This window comes from Pollachius pollachius (assembly GCF_949987615.1).
Source record: "Pollachius pollachius genome assembly, chromosome: 7".
Lineage (NCBI taxonomy): Eukaryota > Metazoa > Chordata > Actinopteri > Gadiformes > Gadidae > Pollachius > Pollachius pollachius.
The window spans coordinates 6,018,524-6,045,852 of record NC_136940.1 but is presented as its reverse complement, the minus strand read 5'-3'; the positions used below and the strand labels follow the sequence as shown (position 1 = coordinate 6,045,852).

Below are 27,329 nucleotides of genomic sequence, written 5' to 3'. Positions count from 1 at the left end.
GTTTCTATTGACCATCCGCCATCCCCCCCCCCCCCCTCCCCCCCCTCTCTCTCTCTCTCTCTCTCTCTCTCTCTCTCTTTTTCTCTTCTTTCAATTCGATTCGATTAATTTCGAAAAAGCGTTATTGGCATGATAAACAAACGTTAACATTGCCAAAAAAGGTGAACAATTATGAGTTCAAAGTATAAAAAAATATATATACATGTGGGATTTATACATATATATACATATATATATATGTGGGATATTATAAAAAGCCCAGTATCTCCTATAAACAGATACTTTAAAGATACAATGTAGATACACAGTATTTACAATGTGGAGGACGTATGCAATAGTGAAATCATTGTGAGCAGACGGAAAAATATGTTTTGTTTATTGTTTATTATTTACAAAGCTGGCTAGTTGCTAGTGGTTGGCAGGCGACACAAACGTTAACATTGCCAAAGCACGTGGAAAATAAGGAGGTCAAATATAAAACGTTAAATTCATTATCTATGTATATATACATATATTTTATTTCGTTAAATACTCTAAAGTCAAATTTGGCATACGATAAAAAGGCCAGTACCAACAGATAAAATAAAGTTTCATATAAACTTTATGTGCTAGTGGTTAAGGTCCAGTGGGATGAGTCTGTTTATGTGGAGTTTGGGGTCCTTGTCTGTCTGTCTGCCTGTCTGCCTGTCTGCCTGTCTGTCTGTCTGTCTGTCTGTCCGTCTGTCTCATTATGTTAAATTAGGTTTAAATTCTGCTTTCTATATGTATCCTTTAGGGGGTGTTGCCTCAATTATTCTGGTGATAGTGGTATTCGTAGTTGAGAATAAAATAAATTGAAGACGCGCTGTAAAGAGGAACTAATATTAAAACTAAACATGTTTTTCATGGCATGTTTAACAGCTGAACCGGCATTTGGACCGTACCATCCTTAATACGTTACTTTCTTTTACATTAGTGTGAGAAGCGCATTACAAGTTCATTTTATTATAAATAATTGTATACGCATAACGTGTTTATATTTATATTTGACCAAACTGGTCATCTTATATATGGCCAAGAAAAATTACATTTGTTCGATTAAAGACATGACCACATAGTCTGTTCCATTTCACTTCCGGTTCTTACGACAACAAGGTTTTTTTCCACATGTGGAGAGAGTAACAGAAAATAACTTCTGTTTGAACTGAGGTTAGCTTGCTTTTCATAACAAACACTACCGGGCGGAAGGTTATACTACACTATGGGCAAAAAGAAGACGGGAGGGGGGGCTGGCGGACTCGGGAGGTGTCTGATCAAGGAGAGGCTTCAGGCCAATCGTGGACACAAGAAGATCGACACCTGGGTACGCATCAAGGCGATGGCTCGTTATACGATGGTTTCACGGCAGCCTACAGGTTGCAGTGGATCTATCCGGTGGTTTAACCTGATGAATCTATTCGCATTAAATATAGCGACGCATAAAAAGTCTCTAGCTTGAAGTGTTGTTTAATCTCGATTAATTCAAGTTAAACTCATCCCAGCCCTTGTTTAAGTGTTTAGTCATTTTATTCTATGCATGTGATGTAACATTCTAGTAATTCTTTCTTCGTTCAGCTTCACACTAGTGAACTTAACGATGGCTATGACTGGGGTCGACTGAACCTGCAGTCAGTTACCGAACAGAGTTCCATGGATGACTTCCTCGCCACTGCCGAATTAGCAGGCACAGAGTTTATTGCTGGTAAGCGATGTTTTCCTCTTTCTATTAATAGGCATCCTCTCGTATAAATATGGCTAGTAAACAAAATGCACTTTTCATGCCGTGTGTGTCTTCACGTCCTGACATTTGCAATGATCGTTTCTCAGAAAAGCTAAACATAAAGTTCGTGCCGGCGGAAGCCAGGGCGGGGCTATTGACCTCAGAGGAACGGGCCAGGTTGAAGAAGGTGCATGAAGAGAATAAACAGCTCCTCCGCATCCCCCGCCGGTAAACTGACCAGAGCAGCAGACATCTCGCTCAGTGGCATCCCCTGTTTTGATCCCCATGTGACTATATGAGTTTGATAATGCTATGCTGTGTACCTGACCAATGATGACCGGTTTACTTTTGCTGTCTCCAGTCCAAAATGGGATGAGAACACCAGCGCTGAGGTCCTTCAGCAGGCAGAGAGAGACAGCTTCCTGGAATGGAGAAGGGAACTCGCAAAGTATGTGTTTTAATTAGGCTTTATTTGTATTTCCAGTCATATTATTGTATAATCTTATGTGTTGGTTTGGAGATGGCCTGGACAATATTGTTATTTATTTGTTGTAGGTGCTTTATCTTGTTAGTTTCAGAAAAACGTAAACGTTGCAGTTTGGCATAAAAAAAGCAAAGGCAAACATTTGAATGCCCATCGCTATATAATGATATTCATTAACAATTCCCTCACATTATTTAACCTCGCCATATCTAATCTCAAATTCCATACAACTACACTTAACTAAGGCAAACAAAATGACAAACAACTGTCCCAATCCATCTGTTTCTAAGGCTGGAAGAGGAACAGAAGTTTATTCTCACGCCATTCGAGAGGAACCTTGACTTCTGGAGGCAGCTGTGGAGAGTGATCGAGAGGAGGTAAAGTGGCTGCACTCCACATTGGGGGACATTTTTAACTCCCTTGCTTGATTTAAAAGTGTGCAACACCAAGTCTTAACATCATTCATGTGTGTTCCTACAGTGATGTCGTTGTCCAGATTGTTGATGGCAGAAATCCTCTGCTGTTTCGTTGCCCTGATCTTGTAAGTGCCAACTTTCAATCTAAATTGATTTTGGGACAGATATCGAAATTAGGGAAAAGGTGGAGGTTGAAAGGTGAAAGAGTTGAGGTCTTCCAAGTATGCTATTACCCTAACTAGAATTCAGCTACTTTATTGTCCCTAATTTAAAACATTTGAACCACCAGTTTTAGCAAAGTAAATTACACTCTTTAGTTTCTTGTCCAATGTATGTCCTACACTATTGCCCACAATCAAAGAAACCCTTCAAAGAAACTCACGCTGCCCTCTTTGGTGCGCGTAGGAGGCGTATGTGAAGGAGGTGTCGGAGGACAAGGTGAACATTATCCTGGTGAACAAGGCGGACCTGCTGACCCGGGAGCAGCGCCGGATCTGGGCCAGGTACTTCCAGAAGCAAGGCATCAGGGCGGTGTTCTGGTCGGCACTGGCAGAGGCGGACCGGCTGGAGGCACTGGAAAAGGTGGGTGCAAGAGCCGATAATTATTATTATAAGTTTGAAAAAAAGGAAAAATCTGCATCATCTGATTTTGCTTTGGTGTTGAGGAGAGCTCAAGAAAACCTCTTGCTCTAACACGGTCTCCTTTCTGTTGCAGCCTTTCATCATATGCCACATCCACCATCTCTTTGAAAAGATACAAGAGGGAAGCTCTTGACTATGGGGGATTTCATGTTTTCATAACTTAATGCAAATCTAAATGTGTCACAGGGAATGGAGGTGGAGGAGACTGAAGATGCAGTGAGTGAACCGGAGGAGGAGGAGGAGGAGGTGCCCAGCGTGGCCAAGGAGAGTCAGCAGCTAGAAGCTAAAGAGGAGGAGGACGAGGACGAGGAGGAGGATAGTATGGATGAAGATCCGCGGGAAAGGGTAACGGTAGCAGAAGAGGACTGGCAGACCTGCTCTGAAGGCGAAGACGAGGAGGCGGAGGGAGGGGCGGCTGGTCCGTCGAATAATGACGGCTTCCGCAACTCCAGTCGTCTGCTGCACAAGGACGAGCTGCTGGCCATGTTCAAGACGGTTCACACCGGGAAACAGTGCAGAGAAGGACAAATCACCGTGGGCATGGTGAGTGCTACAATGCTACAACAGTAGGCCTGTGACTGAAGGCTTTTAGGGTGGTGGTTAATGGTTTGCGGACATGTCTTTTTAGATAGAGAGACTATTGATGTGAGAGCGCTGCACATTATTCTCTTTTCTGTTTGCGTAGTTACTCTTCATGACATTTTTTTGGATCCAAGATGTCCGTGTTTTTAGCATTGTGTGTGTGTGTTTGGTTATGTGTTGTCAACTGTCCTGGTTTTGTGGGAATAATTTGATTTATTAAGGTTATTAACTTGAAAATACATTTTCAATGGAATAGCAGCTGAAATTGCATCCATGCATCGACTTAATCAAATCGATGTACTGGAAACGCAACATCATGATGTTTGAATGTCTCTCGCTTTATAAAGAGGCGTTTGTTTGGGTTTGTTTTAATATGGAACAATAAATGTGTTGAACAGGTTGGATATCCCAATGTGGGAAAAAGTACAACCATCAACACAATCTTCAGGGACAAGAAGGTGTCCGTCTCAGCCACTCCCGGCCACACCAAGCACTTTCAGGTAAGCCGTTCGCTCCATGGAAAACCCTTCTCCAGACCTAAGACACGGCTTCGTCTGTTGCTTGACCCTTGACTTCTGCTGTGCGACCGTTTGTTTGTGTATAGACTCTGTTTGTGGAGCCTGGCCTCTGCCTCTGTGACTGCCCCGGTCTGGTGATGCCCTCCTTCGTCTCCACCAAGGCTGAGATGATCTGCTGTGGCATCCTGTCCATCGATCAGATGAGGGACCACGTTCCTAGCATCTCCCTCATATCCTTCCAGCGCTCAACCTTCTGTGGCGGTTAAAATGTGTGATGGCTCCCTGCCAAGTGTGTAGTTTGTAATGTGTCCTAGCCAGGCTCAGCCTCACCTGGGTGTCTTTTGAAATGGTTCTAATCATGACGTTCCTGTACACGTCTCCTATCAACTGAAACATAGCAAGCCCATCAATCCATCATGGGGAGTTTGAATAATTTCTTAGCTGTCATTTCTGGCCACGCATTTTCAGGCTAACTTTTAGGATATAGATATGGCCAGTGTGTGGCAAGATTGCAGAGGAACTGTCCACCTACTGTGGCTCACCAATTTGGCCAACAGAAATGTCTGTTACTGTGTGCCGATTCGATAGCGTCTAGGAAGTAATGGAGCTCTGTCACCGTCGCTGACTGCAGGCTCAGTCGACCCCAGTCATAGCCGTACACCAGTGAGAGACTGAGCTATAAAAGACGAATAGGAAAACAGTGTTATTTACTTCGACGGCCCTTAACCGAGTGCTCACGTGTGTCAAACCATCCCGCGCCACGTCATGGAGAGAACGTACGGCATCAACATCATCCGGCCCCGGGAGGACCAGGACCCAGACCGCGCGCCCACCTCTGAGGAGATGCTCAGGGCCTACGGATGTAAGACCCCCCCCCTCCAACACCTGAGTGACCCAACCCCAGAGTGACCCAACATCTCAGTTCCTTTCAGTCAACTAGAGAGGGTCGTTGTCGTCTGCTGTACGCTGCAGGGCTAAATGCGATAATTCTAGATTTGTCCGTTCTGTGTTCATTTAAAAGTTGTTGTTTTTTTACGGAATGGAGATGATTGCTTGATATATATGTTAATGCCCCAAAGGGCAATTTTTCTTGGACTCAGCTGCATACAGAGCACAATAAATAACAAAGCACAGTACAGACATGAAGCAGAAATAACACGCAACAGACTGACATAGTTTAACTGACAGAACAGACAACCCCCCCTCACCCCATATGATGCGAGATGAGCTCTTTAGTCCTAATGTAGCTCAAAGCTGACGTCCTCCTGTCTTGCAGATATGAGGGGCTTCATGACGGCCCACGGACAGCCAGACGAGGCAAGATCGGCCCGCTACGTTCTGAAGGATTATGTCAGCGTAAGTTCCAAGGAGCGGATACTGTTTTTATCAGAAATGTTAAAAAAACATTGTTTTTTTTTACGGTTACCGCCTATATATAACTTGCGACAATTCATTATTTGTTTAAATACACTGTTAATCTCACTCATATTCTTGTTGTGTTATCTCAAGTCCTGGGTTCTTCAGGGGCCAGAATAGAGTTGAGGAGCAGCATATAGTGAGCATGGCCTCTATCCCTGGCAGTGTGGATGACCACTCGTGTGTTGTTGTGGTTGTGTGTGTCCCCACAGGGCAAGCTCCTTTACTGCCACCCTCCACCACACATCAAGGCTGCAGACTTCCAGCCCCAGCACAGAACCTTCCTGCCCACGGACGGCGAGATCGACGAATCCTCTAATCCCAGCTGCAGCCTGAACAAGATCCGGAGGATAGAGAACCCTGTGGACAAGAACTTCTTCAATCAGGTATGCCTGGGGCTCGTGGACCAGCATAATAGACAATATCCATCCAACCCTTTTTAGGGCCAAACTGAAATGAAGAACAGGAACAAGAAATTGTGGTTGGTTTGGATGTCTGCATCAGGGAGAGGGTGAAGCTTCTCAGACACATAGCATAACTTCCTATGACATTATAAAGGTTTTCTAAGGTTGGTATCTAAGGTAACGACAGCACAACTATTCTTATTTTCATGGGATCCATTTCGTCCAAGTCTGTTGTGCGAGATCCCAATCAATTGTACACACTGTACCTGTACAAAAAAAAAAGGATGGGTTACACACTACTTGAGTAACAATAAGCAAACTCTGTTTGTTTTTAGATTATCCATTCGACGGTGCGAACGCACGAGGGTTCACACCCACCCACCCGTGCCTAGCCCTGATCCCACCGCCTCTCTCTTCCTCTCCAGGAGAACGTGCGTGCGCTCACCAAGGGCGTCCAGAACGTCATGGGCTACAAGCTGGGCAGCGGGCCCGTGACCCCGGGCCAGCCGGGCCACGTGGGCCCTGGCCAGGCAGGCCCCGGGGGCGTGGTCGGCAAACCCTGGAAGAAGCACGGCAACAGCAACAAGAAGGAGAAGGTCCGCAGGCTCACCCGGCACCTGGAGGCCTGAGCCGGAGGAGGCCCCGTGCAAGGGCCTGGTTCACCCAGAGGCCGTCTTCAGTACCCTCCCCCAACCCCCAAGCAGGTGTTTAGCACAGAGTTGGAACCAAGATGGCCCCTGTGTGAATAAGCCCTAAACAGACTGTATGGAGGGTTTGGGAGGGTTTAGATGCAATTCCAAAGGAATTAAGGCCAGCCTAGGCCAGTGCCGGGCTCTTTGAGTGGTTAAAGGAGAGGTTAGAGGCTACAGGTTTCCGTAAATAGTACATTATATATAATGTACTGCCCTTGATTACTGATAACGATCCAAACCATCATTTTCATCTCGACAATTTCACAGCTGGTCTTTTTCCCATTTTCTTACTTGAAAATGAAATGTTGATTTTTCAGATTAAAACAAATGCTTGTATTATTCATGTACAATATTTAAGACATTGGAATAAACCAAATTCGTTTTCAACTGCAGACAGACATTTTAATGTATATTACCTAGCTGAACCCCAGATTATTAATAAAATAAACAAATTGCTATATTGACAAAATTAAACAAGTAATGTGCTGTATTGAAGAAACTGGCTGGGTTATATACAGTTGCGTATGTACTAAATCGGGAAATGAAATAAACATATCTATTGTGTATTCATGTGGGGCTGTACACTGTTTGACTTGTACTCCACTATTTCCTGTACAGTATCCTGTACTCTGGTTATTCAATACTCTAGGTGAATCTATTTGAGAAACAATGTCCGCAAGGGTTTTTACCCCTCATTAAATAACATTTTCTGAAAGTAACTTTTCAAATAACTGCAGTTTAATTCAATCGTTTATATGAGGTATTGTCAAAAGTAGCCTATAACTATTATTAAAAATAGAAAAATGGAAGTTGTTTATACAGTTGCGCTCCTGAAAGAGGTGACCTCTTCTGCGCAAGTCCCCTCAAGCAGATATACAAGACTACTGCGCACCTGTGGCTCCTGGCAGACACGGCGCTTGATGCTGTCTTCTGGGCGGCACGTCAATGAATTTAACTACTTTTCGCTATTAAAGGAAGGAAAATGAACGACTTGACCGACAACCGCATTCATAACTTTCGTTCTTTATATCGGTTTTGCGTCGAGGCGATAACAACCTGCCTCTCGTTCAACGCTGACAAAGCGTGTGTCCCCTTCGCACTGTTTGCGTTGTCTGCACTACTGTTATGCACATCATGTGTTGTGTAAGTAATTGTTTTTTAAAAAAAATGTTTTATTGCCCATCGACTGCAGTGGCAGTAGACACAACAATTGAGAAAATTTAGCTCGGTGATTTCCTTTCTCAGGTTAATCCATCACCGATGCACGGTAAGGCAGGGGAACACTGGAGCAGTGGTGGTCACCGTCTATTGCTTTCTCGGCAACATGTGCAGCACTATCGGCGCGGTTCTCTCTCAACAGCTGGATATCCAGGTACATGTGATCGTTTATATTTAACCATCTCCAACCCAATAACTCGTAAATAGTCATACAGCGTATCGGCACACCATCTGACTATAACTGTGAAACCCACTTTCTTTAGATAGTGTTTGGTGTCTTGACTGTAGCCGTGGATTTGGTGAACATTGTTTCCATCTTCCTCACGCTTTATATTTGCTGGAATTCAACCAAAGGTAAGCCCGGAGCGCCAGCTCCTCCTAGTCTTTCTCATCTTTATGAGCCTTATGTTATTTGAGAATGTAACCGTAGCCCAACCGCGTTTAAGCAAAACAGTCACTGGACATTTGGCTTGTCAGGAAAGTCATAGTGATAACAAAACGAATTTACATCAGCGTCCAGCTTATTCACTCTTAGCTACTCGTCGATTTTCTTGTGTTTGTCATCAGATAGGAGGCTTAGGATAATCAGGAGACGACGAAGGCAGCAGCTCCTCTGTGTGTGTCTGGTGATGGGACTAGGAGGATATGCAACCAGTGAGAGCATCCCAGCATACAGGCCCTTGGCACGAAGAAAACTACTTAATTCCTTTCTTCAAGTCAGTGTGTGGGTGTGTGCTAGATATATAATGTAGTAAATATATGGCAATAAAAGTGGCAAACATAAACCTAAGTATGTATTCACTTTTGGAATGGTGTTTTCTTTTGTATTTGAAATTTGAATATGACATGACAGGTGGTATTTCTGGAATCTGAATCTGTTTGTGAATCATTTGGCTGGCCTCCATCATTGTCATTGTTGAAAACAATGTTAACCACAGAATGTGCTGCTCTTCCTCAGGATAACACACAGGTCTTGGGTTACTCTCTGGGCATAATCTCTCTCGCCATAGTCTGCACCTCCAGATTCCCTGCCATCAACCGAGCAGTAAGACACCGTGGAGCTAACTTGATTCATTTTTATTTTGAATGTAGATTTGTTGTAGATAAAAGGGCAGACATGAAACACTGAACAGCATAAAATGTAAATGGGAGCCACAACAAGTACGTCCCCAAAAACAACACAAACAGGACAGAGTGCAGACTAACAATAGAAATCAGGAAGTTTTTTTTATGTTATTTTAATATATTTTATTTGATTCATAATGTCCCAACTTTTTAGAGCTGCCATGGTCACATTCCATGTTTCAATCTTAGCGTGAAACAGAATGCAATGTTGGCCATCTTGTAATGGCGTCCTTTATGCTCCGCGTGTTCTGCGTCCAGTGCAGGAGGGAGAAGGTCTCCCTGGCGGCCGGTGTCTCAGCAGTGCTGTGCTCGTCGACCGGCCTCCTCTACATCTCCGCCCTCCTGCTGTCTGACCCCGTGGTTCCCGGACTCTTCCTCAAGGCAGCGCCCTGGCTGCTCTCTGCCCTCTGCGGCGCCACACTGGACCTGCTCGTATCCTCCTTTGGGGCTCAGATCTGTGGTATTCCTCTTCAGGCCGTTTAGGGGGGCAATCTCAAACATCTGCGAAGATCTACCTCGGACTAAGAGTCGCCGAATGCGACTTTCGTGCTATGCATTCAAATAGTAAGCGGCGAACATTTAGTGATGCGTTTGCCATTGCCCTTCCATGGTTGTTCGGCCAGAGAGACTAGCTCTTCAAATCACGTGTGTGTGTGTGTGTGTGTGTGTGTGTGTGTGTGTGTGTGTGTGTGTGTGTGTGTGTGTGTGTGTGTGTGTGTGTGTGTGTGTGTGTGTGTGTGTGTGTGTGTGTACGAAACAGAGATCTTCAAGACCGGCACTTTAAGTCATTAAGCAGACGCTGTTATCCAAAGTGACAGTGAATTGAGTGAGGGTCTAAAATGTTTTTTTTATATTGTGTCGTTGTAAACCAAATATATTTGGTTGTTTGCTTTTTAATGTTTATGGTTGCTTCAAAATGAGTGCCATTAACATATCATGATTGCATTTTACACTACTGCATGATGTCTATTTGTGTGAAGGGTTTATATGTCGTTGATTTCCCACCTCTACCTGCTTTCCCTATTTTTGAGTTGTTGACCATTAACCTTGAACTGTTAGGTTCTGGTCATATTTTGGTGCAGAAAAGGAGCCAGACGGAAACCTGAGAGGATCTCACTAGACACACAGAGCCTTCTAGAGTTTCCACACTTTCATAGGAGACATGGCAACCAACTGAAAAAACTCAGAAAACAAGAAGCAAGTTCCTATTTTTGCCCTTTCGTCTCTTGTCCTATTTATTCATGCATCTATCTATCTCTTTTTGGATTATTTTCCCAGAATCTCTCATGATAATTCAAAAGAGGTCAGTGAAAGGTTTGATGAGGTCTCTTTTAGGCAAGCTTTACTTGCTTGTCATTTCGATTTAAATATGGCTTCCCTTGTTTGGGACTAGAGAAGCCAGGTCTGAGATCACAGATAAAGGTCTCAATGTAAACAAGCAATGACCTGTTGTGTTGCAGTTCACTAACATGTTATTGCTTTTCATGCTCCTGTGATCGTTTCTCCATTTTTCTCTCGCTTGGATCTCAACGTGGTCTTTCAAAGAAGAAGAACAACAGCAAGACACCAAAGACCGCTGAAATCGGCCACTATATGGACGTCAGTGTTCAACCGGCAGCGAAAGTATGCCAAATATGTCCATTTGAATTCCTTTCAAACTCATTTCTCACTACTCTTTACCATTTATTAATCGTCCAAATCAACTTGCATTCAGAGCTTGTCACGAAGCAGCAGGTAGGAAGCTAGGCGTTTTTGCTCTTGAGTCTTGTTGACGCTGGGAATCAAACCGTGGAGCTTGGTGCCTTTCTCTTTGAGTAGACCACACTGTGTGTGTTGGTAGGAATGCCGAGAGGAGTTGACGCTACCTGGGAGAGATGACCGGGTGACTGGCACTACGAGGGGGGTGCAGCTGGTGGGTGGGGGTTCTCTCTGCTCCTCCTGCACCTCCTATGACTCCTCGTCCTACAGCTCCGACCTGGAGGTGAGTAGATTACTCAGAATCTCTTATTTATTTATTTATGTATTTATTTATTTATTTATTCACGTATATAATATATTTTTTATTATATATTTTTAATATCATTCATTATTATTATTCAGATTCACAGACTCTAGCTACTGTAAGCATAGTCCTACAATAGTCAGGGAGCCTGCCACAACCAGTCTCAAACCAACCGATTAAGGTATTCGGTTTGATTTACCCCTAGTGTGCTAATAAAATATTAGATAATTAATGGGTATTGAAGGTAAAAGTTAACAACGAAAAGAGAATTCAATGAGAGAATATTGGATATAAGATGTTGTGCGATGAAATTTGCAATATCCACAGTTGTACACTAGATGGTGGCATAATGTTAACAGCAACAGCTAGGCAAATTGTTGGAACTTGTAGAACGGGATGTCAAATATTGCACTTTTTTTTACCCTTATTGCTTCACTACTGTCAAAAGTTTAGTCTGTCCTAGATATGGATTTTCACATGGTTGCCTTAAAAACCGAAAGGTGTTATCCCATGTGGTGGTAGTTTCAGTATTTGTTTGATCACAATATATTACAACTTGCTCTGGGGTTCCTACAAGTAGGCTGTGGACTTTGGGAATCAGCTGAATCACCTTTCAGCTGAAAGTGATGAAATACCATTCCCACGATACTATCTTGCAACTAGCTACTACTATCTGGAGCATGTTAGACGGACGGGTGTAGTACATGATGTGTACGTTGAAAGAATGTACTGGCCCATATCATGTGATGGCCACAACGCATGCGCCACATGCGCTCTAAATGAAAAGGTTGCTGTCAATGTTTCAGTGGGACTTTGAGGAGGCCAGAAGCTGTTGGAGTGAACCACCATGGAGAACGGAGGAGAGGGATGAGTTCCTGCAGGATTGGCCCAAGAACCCTCCACCGTTTGTCGCGAGCACCTGCAGCGCATCTGACTTCACGGAGATGCCTCTGTGAAGTGGAGGACGGGGAAACGGCGTTACCCTGAAACGCCGTATCAAGCTCCATCAGCAATCGGCTGGTCATGTGAATAGATAATGTAATAAATAAATGAAGTGGCAATATAAACCGTGTGTGTGTGTGTGTGTGTGTGTGCGTGCGTGTTGCATGCACTTGCAGAGAGCGTGCTCTTTTGTGTTGAACAGAATTGAAAGACGCCAGAATGGCTGCTGGTGATTGTGGCGGTGACTCCATTTGCTGTCCCCACTGTTCAGATGTCAGGCCATGCACAACAGCCCCTGCCCCATTATGGCCACGCAATGCGGCTCAATGATCGGAAGGAAGACATCCAAGCGTCCTTATCAGTCCGCGTGGCCTCAGACCCACCCCCCAACACACACAAACACTGCCCTCCCCCTATTCTGCTTGGGGAGGTTTTTCAGGTCACATCCTGCATTCTGTTGGTCATCAGTATTTATCAGGTCTAGACCAGGCGACAGGCCCCTGGCAAGAGCCTGCCAAGGCGATAAACAGTAATCTAATGGGGCCTCGACTTCACCCCCTGTTCTTTGCCTTCCGCATACATCGCATGTTGTCCTGTTTCGTGAGTTATGGGTACAGATTGCACCAGGGAACTATATTTTTTTATGTTTTGATAATGGGACAATACACCGCTTGAGGTGAAATGTTCAAGCTGGTCACCTTCATACCTTTTACCTAATCATCAACATGTCAATCTGATGAAACATGGTTTTGAACCCATGACATGTTTGTAGAGATAAATTGAATATGGGTTTCAATTGCGTTTTAAAGGGAGACAGTCTTGAGTCATATGATAAGGATTAAATGTGTTCCATTTGGACATCAGTTTTTAACCAATGAAAATGCCCAACAATGTTTTTCTTCATGAGCCAGTAAAAAGTATGACATAATCCAAGCAGAAACTGTGATTCAAGTCCCAAATTATACCTTGTGCACACTGGCCTTCTTACATTAAGGGAGAAGGGTCTTCTGTTTGCTCAAGACTATTATATCCGCAAAACAACAGTGTTGCTGAATGATGAGGATCTGTGTTGTCAGTGATAAATAACAAGCTAGAACCCTACTGTGTCTGGACAGGGGGGGTCCGGCTAGACACTGGTTTAATCCCTATCCCCTAGTTCAGACTCCAAACACAAGGAAAACAAACTCTCCCATCCCATATTAACAGGTGGAATTCTGTTTACACAAGTGACAGAGAGAAAGGATTAGGACATCTGAAGCCGCTGGGGAGAATAGGCCTTTGTGTTTATCTTGTCGCCTTGCTTACGTCAGAGGAGAATCACATAGGCCTTGTTTGATGCATTGTAACAAGCTGACCATACCATGCAGGGAATTTTTCTCATCTCAGGTTGAATGAGCAGAGAGGGGATGCCTCTGTGTAAAATTTTCCCTAAACTATACAATAAGGCTCCAAAAAAGATAAAAACAGAACCAATTTTTAGGTAAAATCAATTAACAATTGTTATATATCTATATAAAATAGGTTGGCCCTATGTGTTCATATATGATATTTTATCATTTATTATTAGTGTTTTAGTATTTTTTTATTTGTTTTAGTATATTTTATATATGTATATTTTTAATCTTCATATTGCCATTGCATTGCAGCCTTACGTGGGAACCGTGCATGGACGTAAAGTATTCAAGCCGATAATGTATAACGGCATCCATGCATTTGCGTAGCAGTGTGGATTCGCTAAGGACTACACGCTTCTGATGTCACATCCTCCTACTTCCTCTCGTGAGCCAGTTCAAGGCAGTTCAGCCCTCCACGACTCAGACGCGTTGTACCGAGCTGTCTGTCAACGTCGAGCGCCTTCCCCCTTCTTCATTCTTGTGAGAGAGAAGAGAACATTTGGGTTGTAATTTTTCCCTCTTCAACGACGTCTCGCTTCAGATAACACCTGCTTTCGTCTCACCATGATTTTCAGCTGATCTTCAAAGTGTCCGGGTGGTTCTGGGGTAAGTGAATACAGGGGATGTCCATCAGCCATGTGTAGCATAGAGCCACACACACATACACACATACACACACACACACACACACACACACACACACACACACACACACACACACACACACACACACACACACACACACACACACACACACACACGCTATCTGACATAGCTATCAGTGTGGCCAATTCATTCACTAAAATAAAACACCCGTTAGGAATTTGTGTGGCTGATGACTGCCTGGTTAAAAACGACTGGAGATAACGTACATGTGAATGTTTTGCAGCCGCTGCCCATTGCAACATTAAAGCGTGGCTCACGTTAGCTAAGTGTTAGTCAATCCGCAATAACATGTCATCATGACTGTCTGGTGGTAGAAACACTTCACCTGCTGACATGCATGTGTGCTGGGAGGCAGGATTGTGTTGCCTTTATTTCCCTGTCTGCCATTAGCATCAGCTCTGTCAGCCTACATTCGTTTCTCGATGGTGTGATCCAACTATGTTCTGGTGTGTTTTATAGTACTTGCTACACGTTTGGTTATTAGACACGCGTTTGGTTATCAGAACGCGATCTGTAGTTTATTTGGTTTCGTTCTGTTATATGTGAATGTGCTTGTCACATTAAACACCGTTGTACACAGTAGCTGTATCTCCAAACATCAAGGAGTTGACCAACATACATGTGGATGTATAACTGAGACAGGGTAATTTCTAACTACCTTGTTGGCGTACTTTAATCATCCCTAAATTATCTTTTTTTTAAATTTAAATGTCCTACTCTATAGCCTAGCTTGATTTCTCAATCGAGTCAGGTGATCACCTCTCAGTTGCTCTCACTCAGTGCTGTCAACAAACACAGCATGGAGGATTGTATTTAAATGTATCAACATTTCTGCCCTGAGTTCATTCGTTTCTTTTTTTTGTTACTTTGTTAATCTAGTCTTGGGTCATTAGGATATCAAAGGTCAAACAACATTTAGTTAAAGGAGACATATTATGGTGTTTTCCCAACAAGTAAGCATAGTATTTGAGTTCCAGAAAACATGTTTTTGAAGCTGTTTGATGGAAATAGCTTTTAGGAAAAAAAATCTCGCCTACCGCTATTCCCCTGTTTCAGTCCCTTCAGAATGCGCTGTTTCCAGCGTCTGTAGCATTGATGCAAATGAGCTGCTGCCCATTGACCAATGAGCTGTCAGACTGAACCACAGCATGGAAGGAGAAGGGATTGTTGCCGTTTGCTGACTCCTGGTGCTCTTTATCTATATCATATAATATAACATAATAGTAATATTATATACGGGAATTTATATAATATATCTAATATCACGGCCAAAAGCTATGTGCGCCTCGGATGTTAATATGAATAATAAAGACTGTCTGACGTCTCTGGTACTTCCACAAGTAAAGAGTTGTAGTGGGGGATATCTCGGCCATGGTTGAGAAGAATTGGGGGGAAGGAACATTGGCATTGACTCTCTGAAGTCCATGAACCGCGACATCGAGGAGAAAGGGATTGTACTCCGGGAGCTGAGCTGCCGGACTGCCTCCGAGCTCCCCGCGCCGGAGCTGCCGGACTGCAGTCCGGCGGTGTACTCCGGGAGCTGAACTGGCGCCGAAGCTAGGTGGCGGTGGCAGCTCCAGCGGATGAGCAGCTCCGGCGGACGAGCAGCTCCGGCTGGGGGAACTCGGCGGCAGTCCGGCAGCTCAGCTCCGGGAGTACAATCCCTTTCTACTCCATGTCTCCTCCTCCCGACTTCCGCCGAAGCTTCGGCGCCAGAGAAAGGGATTGTACTCCCGGAGCTTAGCTGAAGGGCTAGCGCCGAGTTCCCCCCGCCGGAGCTGCTCGTCCGCTGGTCCACAAAATCTTAGCGATGCTCTGATTGGAGGGGAGTGAGGAAGTTGGAGGTAATATTCAAATGCCCGCTTTCTACGTAGGAGGGGGCTCCGAAGCTGACTCGTTTGTTTGGGAGCTGGAGGCAGGCTCCTTCCAGAAATGTGTATCTCACTCAAAAAATCATGTACAGACTTTTTTCAAAGTTTGTATGCATGTGGGAGCACCATATACCCACAACAACACCCCAAATCCCAGGAAAAGTGCTGTTTTCATAATATGTCCCCTTTAACTTCTCCCAAAAAGCCTTTTATTGTGTGTCAGAAGTCTTCTTGGCCTCCATCTGCTTGGAGGGATGATGACTGAAAGGGGAATCCACTTATAATGCAATGTTTTTTGTACAGAATTGTAAATATTGATTAATCTTATTTATTATAGGGTTATATATTTTTTATTAATAAGCAACACAAATAAAGGAACATTAAGCATCGGGTGTGCTAATAATGAAACCTATCAAAATGAAGGTCAAATAAAGATGTCATTAAGCATTTTGCAAACAGTTTCAACAACAACTCCTGAATGATGCTAGAATTATGTTAGCTTTTTGGCTGCCCAAGTCAAAAGCTTCTAAGGTTCCCTTGACTCCCTTGGTGCCCTATTAGGATGAAATAGAAAATACTTCTTAGTGTCTGTCGGTTTCTTGCGTTTTTTTTGATCACAGGCATCTTGGAATTAAGTCTCTTAATAACAGATTAGCCTTGCTGGCCTGAGACCCACCATCTGTGTTTTGTTTTCGTTGGCTGAACGACCAGTCATTTCTCTTTTATCTTTTGACAATTGCTTTTCTTTAATATTCCCGTGTGTGTGTGTGTGTGTGTGTGTGTGTGTGTGTGTGTGTGTGTGTGTGTGTGTGTGTGTGTGTGTGTGTGTGTGTGTGTGTGTGTGTGTGTGTGTGTGTGTTGGTAGGCCAGATTGACAAGTAAATGGCCAATTTGTTTAGTTGAATATTCTCTTGAATATTCTTGTATCTGCTAATGCAATATCTTTTTCAGTAAGAAGGCAATGGCCACTGTGTTTAAGGGCACTGTGTTTAAGGTCATGCTGGTTAGGAGTGTGAAATCATCCACTGCCATGCTGCCGCAGTCAAAGGACGTAACAAATAATGAATGTCTTACGTATCTCAGATTAAGTTTAAGGCTCAGCTAAACCTCAGTCAAGTATCTCTGTTGTTGGTAGGTCCTATTTTTCTCAGGGGTGTGCAACTGCCCCAGGGGTGAACAAAAGTGGGCGTGTGTATATAAAGTCTAGGACTAGGGGGCTCTATTTCCTATCCGTAGAGACAATAAATGTCCTTCAGGTACATAATCACGATAATAACACATTTTCCTCTTAACCTCTGATCCTTTGCCCCCTCCAAAGGGTGAGAAAGAGCTGAACTCTTGGTGTTGCAAAATTTTTAAACCTGATTTACTTAAGTGAAGGTGCCTCCAGAGTCCATTTCCCAGGCGATTGAGCTGGAGCCCTTAAGGCCTCTCACAGACAACCTCAAAGACCAGCAGTCTGTGATGAAAAGCCTGAGATGATTGATCAGGAGCTGTGATGGGGAGATATCCTAACATGGTGAAGATCCCCCATAGCTCCCGGCAAACACGGTTCTGGTGGTTCATGGTTCCCCCCCCCCCCCCCCAGCTCCCAAAAGCACAGAATAATCCAATTTTAATAGCATCCCTATGAAAGTTGGGCCAAACCCATATTGCCAGAGTCTTTATTACAGACCCTTGCTTAAATGTCACTTTAACAGCAAGAATGAATGGCTTTCATTTGTTTAGAGAATACCGCAATGTTTTCCCCAGTGAGCACCCTTGTGTGGCATCGGAATATTTTGTCCTGCAGAAGACACATGCTTCATGTCTTCAGTTGGGGAAAGGAGGATAGATTATAAATATATTGTGTATTTATTTTTATATTTGATATAATGTATTATATTAAATTGGATGAATTGGAACTTTTCTTTTATCCTGAACGCTGAGTTGTAAGTGGCAACGTCAGGTTACTTGCGAAACTGACTGCAGCTTAAACTTTGAACTCGCCTTGTAAACATGCCACAGAATCGTGTACGGCATTTTTAGGTATACCGACTTACAACGGTTAAGGCACACGTTCCCACACCGACGGTGGAGTTAACCATGCAACGCTACAGCCAGCTCGTCGGGAGCAATTAGGGTTAGGTGTCTCGCCCAAGGACACCTCGGCACTCTGCTAGGTGGAGCCGGGGATCGAACTAGCAACCTGGTTACCAGCCAACCGGCTGTACTTCCTGTGCTAAGCCGACCCCACACTAAGTCTCTTTTTGGAGGTCAGCAGTCTGATATCACCGGTCCTTGACCATGACACCCAACTCCCCTCAGCTGTGGTTTGACTTGCGCCCGGTTGCAACCACTACTGGTTTCTTCACTAATGTCATTCTCCACGTAGCTCATGACGCTGAAGACACAGGGATTCAGAAGGTTGACCAGTGGCCAGCAGCTGCTCATGGTGTTCTATTTATAGATGAGGAACCACTGATGACCTCGGATGGTCAAGTGGTTTAGGACGTTTGTACCCCAATGTCCGCCTGTCTGTCTGGAGGCATTCATGAGTAAGATGCCCAGTGCCCACCTCCTTGTCCAAGGTTACATTTATGTCCACACTCCGCATTGGCGTGTACTTAAATAAAATGATCAACAATAAGTTAGTTAAGATAGTCCTTTTATTAATACCTGGAGAGAAATTCAGGCGTTAGAGCAGCAATGACTTTGAGAATGAAGCACAGGACAGCTACAGGTCAGAGTACTGACCAAAGCAAAATAATAGGAATAAAAATGTAATAAATGATTTTATGTATCGTCTTTCAATAAATATAAATATACAATATATAGTCTTTCTATCAATCTTTGTCTCAATAGATGTACACATATGAGTCCAAGACAGATGAGGTAGTTAAGTGTCTAATTTGAGGAGTAGACTTAACTCAAGGTCTTAACTTTTTCTGATCCTGGTCAAGCTTTGCTTGTTGAGCCTGATGGCGACTAGCCCAATGAACTGACTCACACTCTGACCAACTGTCGAGGCACTTTGTGGTTTGGGAAGAGTCGGTGCCTGAACTGGTGCCTTGTCTTCACTGGCTCATCATAGCGGGGATGGGAGGAGTTTTCCAGGACAGCGTCCAGCTTCCTACTCATCCTCCCCTCCCCAACCACCTCCAGATTCTAAAAGTTCAGCTCCAGCTACGGAGCTATTCCTCCGTACCAGCTCGTTCAGTCTGTTTGCATCGCTTGTGTTGATGTATGAGCATTTACACCATTGATATTGTACTTTATTTTTACATTTATTTTTAAAAACTGGATAACATGCGTTCATCAAAAAATAAAGTTTAACAAACACACAATATAAGAGGCGAATATTCTGAATTTAGTTTTTGTTGTGTTAACTGGCCTCTTACATCAAATTGAGAACTGGCAGCATTATTTGACTGACCGATAGATTTTTGCCTCTGTCGAAATGCATGAGTAGCGGCTTTTTTAAGCTTCTTTAAGACTTGTTTGATCAGGCTGTAAAACTGCCGACCGACAAACCTTATAATCATCATCCTGTTCCTTATACCTAATTCACGTCGTTAAGGCCACATTCATGATGTGCTTATCCTTGTTGTTGTAGATTTTCAGTGTAGAATATTATGGTTCCATCAGATTTTGTCAAGCCATCTGAAATTCCTCTTGTTTTTCATCAACCTCCTTCTCCCTACTGACTCTACGGGTCTGTGTGTTATTCTTTCTCCCAGGGATCCAGGTTGGTGTGACAGAACGAGCTTACTGAGGGGTACTACCTGAGAGCAACAGGGACCCAGGTCCTCAAGGTGGGTGTGCATGGAGAACCAGACTATGAGGCCCCTGTCCTTTAACATCCTGTACTCGTTAAAGTTAGGGTCGGGGGGGCCCCATCTCTGATTGGTAGAGCAGCGGCGGGTAACCTTTTTAGTTGCTAGAACTTTTTTTTTGGAAGTGCCAACGAAGATTTGGCTCTTCTATCATAGATAATGGTTAAAATATGCTCTGGAAGTGACAACAGCTTTGTAACTTGTTGAAAATATATATTTATATTATATGTTCAATGGCTACACGTGGTGGAGCAGTTGGAAGATGACATTTGTGTTAAAATATGTTTGCTGTTGGGAAGGGGAACCAAGTAATCATTGGCATTCTTGAAGTCACGGGAGTGAGTCATAGTTTCTGTCTCTTCTCTTCTTTTTTTTTTTGAAACACATTTTTAAAACATGGTTGTGTATGGTTCTTTCTCTCTCATTCGCTTTCTTTTGGTTGTCTCAGACCTGCCAGACAATTTATTCATTTTGTATAGCTTTACTTTTTTGTCGAAGGTAGCTTACTGGTATGTCGGCAACAAAACGGAAAGCCGGCTTGCCTTGGGGGTTTACTTTTGTCTGCAAGAGTCTGTAATTATCTGATTTCAGTCGTACTGGTCATCGCATGGACTAGGAGCTCACCTGCCCTCTACAGAGGATGGCGCTTGCCTCAGAGTTCAATGGGCTTGATGGTGCGTGGCTGTTGAGGGCCTTGTTTGTCACGAACCCAAGACGTACGCGGCCACAGCTTTGCCCTGCTTTGCTTGCCAAAGTCCCCCTTGTATTGTGATGTCGTGCTCCTGGCATTTCCAGCCTCGGTGCATGGGGTGGGGTTGTAGCCTCGGGGGGGGGGGTTACTGGCTAGCCTCGCACCCAGTGCCTAGCGCCGGCTGAGGGGCTCCCATTGTAAATACAAGGAAGGGCTTGGTCCCAAGCTAAATATCCCACTGTGTCAAGGAAAGAGTATGACCCCGGTGCGACAGGCCGATAAGATTAGAACAGTGCCAGGAGAGGCACTGTGTGGGTGGCCGTTAGGGTGGGAACCCTTGGTGTTGCGCAATGTATCGGCATGCAATTCCTTTTTATCTAGCACAACCTGGGATTTACATGAAATCACACTTGAAACAGCCGTTGACAGCAATGCATACATTCCCAGAAAAAACAAGCCCTTATCTAGATTTGCGTTGCAATATAGGAACTCCAAATGGGGATTGACCACTGTTGTTGACATGTTTTCTGGTGTAAGGTCACCGCTAGTTGCAGACTTATTTTCTGTAAAGGAAGATCATACTTTTCCCAGGGCAACCCAGAGTGTAGCCGGCTACCACTGACCCACTGTCACTAGTCATCCTCCTCAGACACGTTGATCTCAGTCAGGGCGAGAAAAGGAGTCTTAGGAACCGGATTAAGATCACGCCAACGTTCACATCGTCGCCTCCTTTCTAATCTCATTGTGAAAGCCTCTCCACTATTTACTACCTCACTGAGGTCTTGGAGTCTGGACGGGTTGGCTTGGGAACAGAACAACCCTGCAGTACAAAGTCTATGTTCAGCCCCACAGCCCCAGTCTGAGCCCTTTATCCCCCCCCCTCTGTTTCTGTCTATTTACTTGTCCCCCACACTCGTATAAACACAGTTGCATGTACTTTCAAATATATGCATGTATGCGCACACACGCATGCACACATACGCACACACGCGTGCAGATAGACACAAAAGCCCATGGGCACTCAAAAACACACGCACGCGCACACATACACACACGCACACGCACGCACGCACCCACAGATAAACACACATTTTTAGAAAATTACATACTTTGTCTGTAGACGCACAAACACACACACACACACATGCTCCATTGTTCTCAACAGGGTGGCCTGCCAAAAGCCTCTGAGAATTACTACCCACCTCCCTTAATCTCTTCCTTTGTCCCTCTCTCGCTACTCATTTTTCTCATATTTCCTCCTCTCTCTCTGTGGCATGTAAGTGTGTGTGTGTGTGTGCTTACGTGCATACGTGGGCGCACGTGCCAAGGATTTGATGTGGCACTCAAAGCTAAATGGCCTCCTCTGATATTCCCCAGCTGTCTCTGGAGGTATACAGTATGGCACCTGTTGTGATCTTTCCTCCTCCCAGCGTGGGCGACTAGCTCCACTCATTCAGCCTATGAAACCATATCTACTTTTGGACTATGGTTGTCAGGGTGAACTTGAGCACATGTGCACTGATTCTGCCCTCTTTTGGATCTGGGACCTTGCACGGGCAAGGCCCTGGATCCAAAAGCAGGCCTGCCAACACCATTAATCAATCAATCAATCAATCAATGACATCTGGTGATCTTTCAAATGAGAAGAAGACGTGTCAAGTTTAACTTCTGATCTTATCTCACTTAACAAATTAAATGGAAAGATTGGCATGACAATCAAAAGACTGTGGCCGATATTGGCCTACCTGATATGCGGTGACATTGTTGGGGAGGTGCACTGAAGCAGCGGTCGCAGCAGGTGAGGTACACAGAGAGACCTATTATGTACCTCGACGGCTATCTCTTCCAAAAATATCCCCATATTAGGCTATCTGTGTTCAGGGTTTAAATCCCCCTGAACGCTGTGGGCCCTTTTCCTTGTTCCCCGGGATCATTGGGCCACTCGATGCGATCGAGACTGTGCCATCTGATTTTCGAGGGGACCCTGAGGCCACAGCAAAGTCACGTTGACATCAGACAAGAGATGAATGAAAACCCACCTTGAAGATTTAAGATGAATGAGTATCCAATGATTCTCATTTGTAAGTTTAAAGTACAAAAGTATAGTTGTGGTGGAACCTTACTTGGCTAGGAGGTAAATCTTGTCGGTTCTGTCTAGCTTTAGCACTGAAATTACCTCATGGCAACTAGCCTTTTATGGTCCCAAACGGCTACATGATTCCGGTTTCTTATTCAGTTTTTCAACCAACATTTCAACCTGTTCAATAGATGATTGACTACTTTCCATTTGACGGTAGGCAGAACTGCCTCTGTGTGTCACGTTCAATGTCACAAAATTGCTGTAAAACTGTACTTTTGTGACGTTGAACGAGTAAATAATAGAATGCAGCAGTGACAATGTGACATTTATATTTTACATTTAGGGCATTTAGCAGACGCTTATATCCAAAGCGACTTACGTTAAGTACATTTGTCAGAAGAAAGAGAAACAATATATCGCTGTCGGTACAGTATGGATGTTCATATATCAAAGTGCCAAGCACCAACAATTGGTTAACCCGTTCCCTGTATACAGCAAGATGGATAGGATAAGATGCTACACATTGCTAATACTATGTTATGGTGGTAACTTCTTTCTCACATCTGTAACTTGTTCAGTCTCGCTGAACGATATATTTTTTTCAATTTTTGTTCCTGTCTACCAACGGCTGGAGCGTCCATCCCCATCAAAACACCATTCTTGAAAACAGGATAGCTTTTGCATATAATGTCCACCGGAGTGTCATGTTTCCATCACCGCTGATCGGAGCTGGAGCTGATAAATACCCCTGACTACAATGACTGTAGAGTCATTTGTCCCCGGGAATGAATATCGATTGTAACCTTTCACACTAAATACGAAAGCCAGATGTTAGTGGGTGTAAGTTGTTTTTTTTGTCCAGTGGTAAAGGGGCTCTATACACGCTGTATGTGACTCGGATAATGGGCAAAATGGCTATGCAGTATGAGGTTCAACTTTAGATATACAAGCTCTCGTACTGGACATATTTCTTTTGGAGTGGGCCATGGGAGACTTATGTTTAATCAGCATTTTGCATGCCATGTAAATGAACACAATGATTCATGTTTGAACAGGTACCGGATGTGTCTAATTCAGGTACTCAACCTCCTGTAGGCTGTTTGCTGCTGTGACTGCTGTTGAAATCGAAGCACTTAAATATCATGTCCTGAAATTGTCCATCTGTGGATTTGCTTCCCTCTGCACCACTGCTGTTTCAAACCTACTACACTGTTCATCATCTCCGCTTTGTCTGGTCCGTGATGCTGAACATTGTGTGCATCTGGAAGATGTTCATGTCATTTAGTCTAAGTTAATGAAAAGTTGATGTTCAGAACACTTTTATTGCCCGTGGTCTGGCAAATTGTTGTTGCCTTCTGGATAAACAAAATTAGAGACCTGATTGTGATCGGTGAAACTGATTTATTCGCTAGCTTAAGCCATGAAAAATCGAACCCTTGCTGTGATTTCTATTGGTGTTGCTCAAATCTTGTAGTGAGAGCGTGAGAGTCGACTTGCGGAAACAAGGCCATAATAACGTAGAACTTATGTTTCTGGTGTTTTAGAGAGCCACAGACCTGTGCCACTGCAAATACACATGATGAAAAAGGATCACCGGTCATCTTTTTTTATGTATTACCGGGGAAACTATAAATGTATCAAAGTCCCAGCTTATTGAGGCCCGGGCTTTGTGAAAATGCTTCCCGGGTCCCAGTTGGAACCGGCTATCGATACCCATCTCTAATTCAGAACCTGGGCCTGATTATACGATCCGTCTTGTTGGCAGTGACTCGGAGGCTGGGACTTCGCAAGCGTTGACAGCATGGAGCAGGAAAACGTCAAGATCCTCAACAGAGGAGAAGAAGATGAGATGGTATGGGTGGTTTGTTTCATTTGATTTACTTCTACATAAGCCTTTTATGTAAAACAAAAGGCACTTATTAAAAAGGCAAATATCGATTTTTACGAAACATTTGGAAAAATATAAAACGCCAAACGTGTTTGTTTTATTTCTTGGCATCCTTTAATGATTATACAAGGACCATACAACTAGCATGGCTGTTCTGTATCCGGTTGTTTTGTTCCGGCTCTCATGGCCCAAGCGGCCTGTCCAAGGTGTGCCCCATCACACGCCTGCATCAAATCCAACCTCCTCCTGTCCACGCGCTTGTCGGCCTCCGGTGCTGACCTTTTGACCCCACCCGGTCCCCTAGGAGCTGCAGGGCTTCCGCCTGTCCCGCTGGCGCCTGGCTGTGGTGGGCCTGGCCGTGCTGTCCACGGGGGGCTTCCTCCTGCTGCTGCTCTACTGGCTGCCCGAGTGGTGCGTCAAGTCCACCTGCCACCGCACCACGGCGCAGGACGCCCAGGTGGTGCTCCTCCGCAGCACGGTGAGCGAGGCCCCCGCGGTGACTCCACCGCTGGGTGGAGGGGAGGGGAGGGGAGGGGAGGGGTTGGGTGGAGTGGAGGGAAGGGGAGAGGTTGGGTGGAGGGGAGGGGAGGGGCAGTGGGGTTGGATGGAGGGAAGGGGAGGGGTGGAGGGAAGGCGAGGGGTGGGGTTGGGTGGAGGGAAGGGAAGGGGAGGGGTGGGGTTGGATGGAGGGAAGGGGAGGGGTAGGGTTGGGTGGAGGGAAGGGGAGGGGTGGAGGGAAGGCGAGGGGTAGGGTTGGGTGGAGGGAAGGGGAGGGGTAGGGTTGGGTGGAGGTTACAAAAACAAGAGCAGTTCCAGACTAATACCCATTTGTGAATTGGTTTTTCCGATATCAGGCTAAGTCCCACTAGCACTGTAAATACTTTCACGGTGGTGGTTTGTGTGTGTGTGTGTGTGTGTGTGTGTGTGTGTGTGTGTGTGTGTGTGTGTGTGTGTGTGTGTGTGTGTGTGTGTGTGTGGGGGGGTGGGGGTCCTGGATAGCTCAAAGGGTAAAACATGGGACCTACACTGCCAAGGTTGGGGGTTCAAATTCACGTGATAACCCCATCTCAGTACTTGGACCTGGTCTTCCAAATCCTAATTACAGAGAGTGGGCGTGGCATCTCATAGAGATTGTCTCGATGACATGTTTCGGAAATAGCTTTTGTCCTAATCTCCGGAACAGAAAAACCTTTCCGTACTCTCCTGGTCTTTGTTGTCCTGCTCCTTGTCATTATCTTACTCCTCTTGCCCACGGGACTGTTCATTGGCAGACAAGGCTCCCAGGAAGAACCTGAAAACGGGACCTGAAATCATGACCCTGTGTTCCTCTACCGCTCATCCACAGGACGAGTTCCGCCGTTGGTTCCTGGCCAAGGTGCGTGTGATCCTGGCTCCCGGGAGGAGCCCTTTCCACATCCTGGATACCCAGACCACCTCCCCCTCCTCCACCACCTCCCCCGACGTCCCGTCGCCCGCCACGGGGAAAGGACCCCGCCATCAGACGTCCCAGGCCGACCCCAATCAAGAGCTCATCCACAGATATGGCGAATACCAACCCACACAGGTCTCGGGCACACACACACGCACTCGCACGCACACTACCATGTCCGACGCGCACGATCGCACGCACATGGCCACGGCTTTGTTTCGTATGTGATATCACACTTTTAATTGATTCACACGCACACACACTCCCCAACCAACAACTCTCCTTTGCTCCCTGCAGATCCGATATTTCACACACCACAGTGCCAAGTACTACTGGAATGGAGAGGCGCAGAACTTTGAGGTTTTAACGTAAGCACCCTGCATGTACTCGTTGGATTGATTCATTGATTCATTTGCTACCTCCATGCGGGGCTGGAGTGTCTTTGGAATATCTAATGAATGAATTCAGTGCTGTGTGTATGTGTATAAATTAAGCACTACATATATCATGTAGTGGCTGGTAAAGTTAATGGTAATGTTGTTAACCTTGTATTGATGTGTATATGTATTATTGCCATGTATACCATTTAAAAAATAAATAAATAAATAATATATATATATATATATATATATATATATATATATATATATATATATATATATATATATATATATATATATATATATATATTTCTTTATTAATTTTTTTAATTATACAGATGTTTATTATTGGGTTTCTTTGTTACATATTTATAGGTGATTAACAAGGGATACAATTTGGGGTTGATTGAAATGAGAATGTATACTGCATATCACTTATTTCCTCCCTTCCTGGTGCTCTTCCAGAGGCCTGGAGGATCTGCAGGTGAGCTGCTCAGCCTTGCACTCTGAGCACGGCACCGGGCTGTCCAGGAACCTGCAGGAGTACAGGTAACCCCACCTGCCCCCCCCACCCCCCCCACCCATACAACTAACCACGGCGGATGTAGGGAGACGTGACATGTGCCATTCACATTGGATCTAGTCCGTGCTGTGTGTAAAGCCTGTAATCACTAGCCTAATGACACCACCATGACTGCACAAGTTCACCTTCTGTTTCTCTACGTCAATCGGTCTGGCCTCGACCCTGTTGAAAATCTTTTCTAAAAACGTTAAAAAGCTTGGACCCATCAGCAGTCAGGGGAGGGAGGATCAGTTCAAGCGAACTGGAAACGCTGCAGTTTGCCGAACTAACAAAACAACGGCGCAGCTCGAGGAAAGTGTTGCAACCCACGCAGTCCAATTTTTTTTTTTGGTTTGAAGTAAACTGATTAACAA

At 44.6% G+C, this 27,329-nt stretch overlaps 3 protein-coding genes across 5 annotated transcripts in view; all 3 read left to right on the top strand.

The window, feature by feature from the left end:
* The first annotated feature begins 1,130 nt into the window (after positions 1-1,130).
* lsg1 (large 60S subunit nuclear export GTPase 1) lies at positions 1,131-7,424 on the top strand. Its single transcript, XM_079739226.1, has 14 exons — positions 1,131-1,342; positions 1,594-1,720; positions 1,846-1,966; positions 2,100-2,186; positions 2,513-2,599; positions 2,703-2,763; positions 3,044-3,220; positions 3,467-3,823; positions 4,261-4,362; positions 4,467-4,610; positions 5,119-5,242; positions 5,657-5,736; positions 6,009-6,182; positions 6,626-7,424. Exons 1-14 carry the CDS (start codon positions 1,241-1,243, stop codon positions 6,827-6,829), a joined length of 1,947 nt encoding a protein of 648 aa, XP_079595352.1. The 5' UTR covers positions 1,131-1,240; the 3' UTR covers positions 6,830-7,424.
* Positions 7,425-7,791: 367 nt separating this feature from the next.
* Positions 7,792-12,253, top strand: tmem44 (transmembrane protein 44). 3 transcript variants are annotated; one of them, XM_079739434.1, is made up of 10 exons: positions 7,792-8,035; positions 8,138-8,264; positions 8,374-8,464; positions 8,678-8,826; positions 9,069-9,155; positions 9,494-9,667; positions 10,295-10,432; positions 10,781-10,969; positions 11,076-11,216; positions 12,044-12,253. In XM_079739434.1, the coding sequence occupies exons 1-10, from the start codon at positions 7,875-7,877 to the stop codon at positions 12,191-12,193; spliced, it is 1,407 nt and encodes a 468-aa protein (XP_079595560.1). In that variant the 5' UTR covers positions 7,792-7,874; the 3' UTR covers positions 12,194-12,253. The 3 variants fall into 3 exon arrangements, with proteins under 3 accessions (XP_079595560.1, XP_079595561.1, XP_079595559.1); XM_079739435.1 differs by having other exon boundaries at positions 8,678-8,838; positions 10,781-10,858; XM_079739433.1 differs by having other exon boundaries at positions 8,678-8,838.
* A 1,760-nt stretch (positions 12,254-14,013) lies between these two features.
* The window catches only part of atp13a3 (ATPase 13A3), a gene marked incomplete at its 3' end in the record, with an annotated part of 34,354 nt that continues 21,038 nt past the window's right edge, over positions 14,014-27,329 (top strand). The window contains exons 1-7 of the mRNA XM_079740123.1: positions 14,014-14,179; positions 19,830-19,904; positions 24,462-24,548; positions 24,889-25,062; positions 25,930-26,148; positions 26,311-26,381; positions 26,859-26,942. Of these exons, the coding sequence (XP_079596249.1) occupies positions 24,498-24,548; positions 24,889-25,062; positions 25,930-26,148; positions 26,311-26,381; positions 26,859-26,942 (599 nt within the window). The 5' untranslated portion in view covers positions 14,014-14,179; positions 19,830-19,904; positions 24,462-24,497. The remainder of the gene's footprint in view (positions 14,180-19,829; positions 19,905-24,461; positions 24,549-24,888; positions 25,063-25,929; positions 26,149-26,310; positions 26,382-26,858; positions 26,943-27,329) is intronic.

What these genes read in the sequence shown, in the direction of transcription:
- tmem44 (XM_079739433.1), top strand. Translation starts at nt 7,875, where the DNA reads ATGAACGACTTGACCGACAACCGCATTCATAACTTTCGTTCTTTATAT. An exon ending in TTGCTGGAATTCAACCAAAG is followed by an intron (nt 8,465 to 8,677) that starts GTAAGCCCGGAG and finishes GTTTGTCATCAG; the next exon opens with ATAGGAGGCTTAGGATAATC. An exon ending in AAAAACTCAGAAAACAAGAA is followed by an intron (nt 10,433 to 10,780) that starts GCAAGTTCCTAT and finishes GGTCTTTCAAAG; the next exon opens with AAGAAGAACAACAGCAAGAC.
- lsg1 (XM_079739226.1), top strand. Translation starts at nt 1,241, where the DNA reads ATGGGCAAAAAGAAGACGGGAGGGGGGGCTGGCGGACTCGGGAGGTGT. An exon ending in TGTTTCGTTGCCCTGATCTT is followed by an intron (nt 2,764 to 3,043) that starts GTAAGTGCCAAC and finishes TGGTGCGCGTAG; the next exon opens with GAGGCGTATGTGAAGGAGGT. An exon ending in ACGTTCCTAGCATCTCCCTC is followed by an intron (nt 4,611 to 5,118) that starts ATATCCTTCCAG and finishes CCGAGTGCTCAC; the next exon opens with GTGTGTCAAACCATCCCGCG.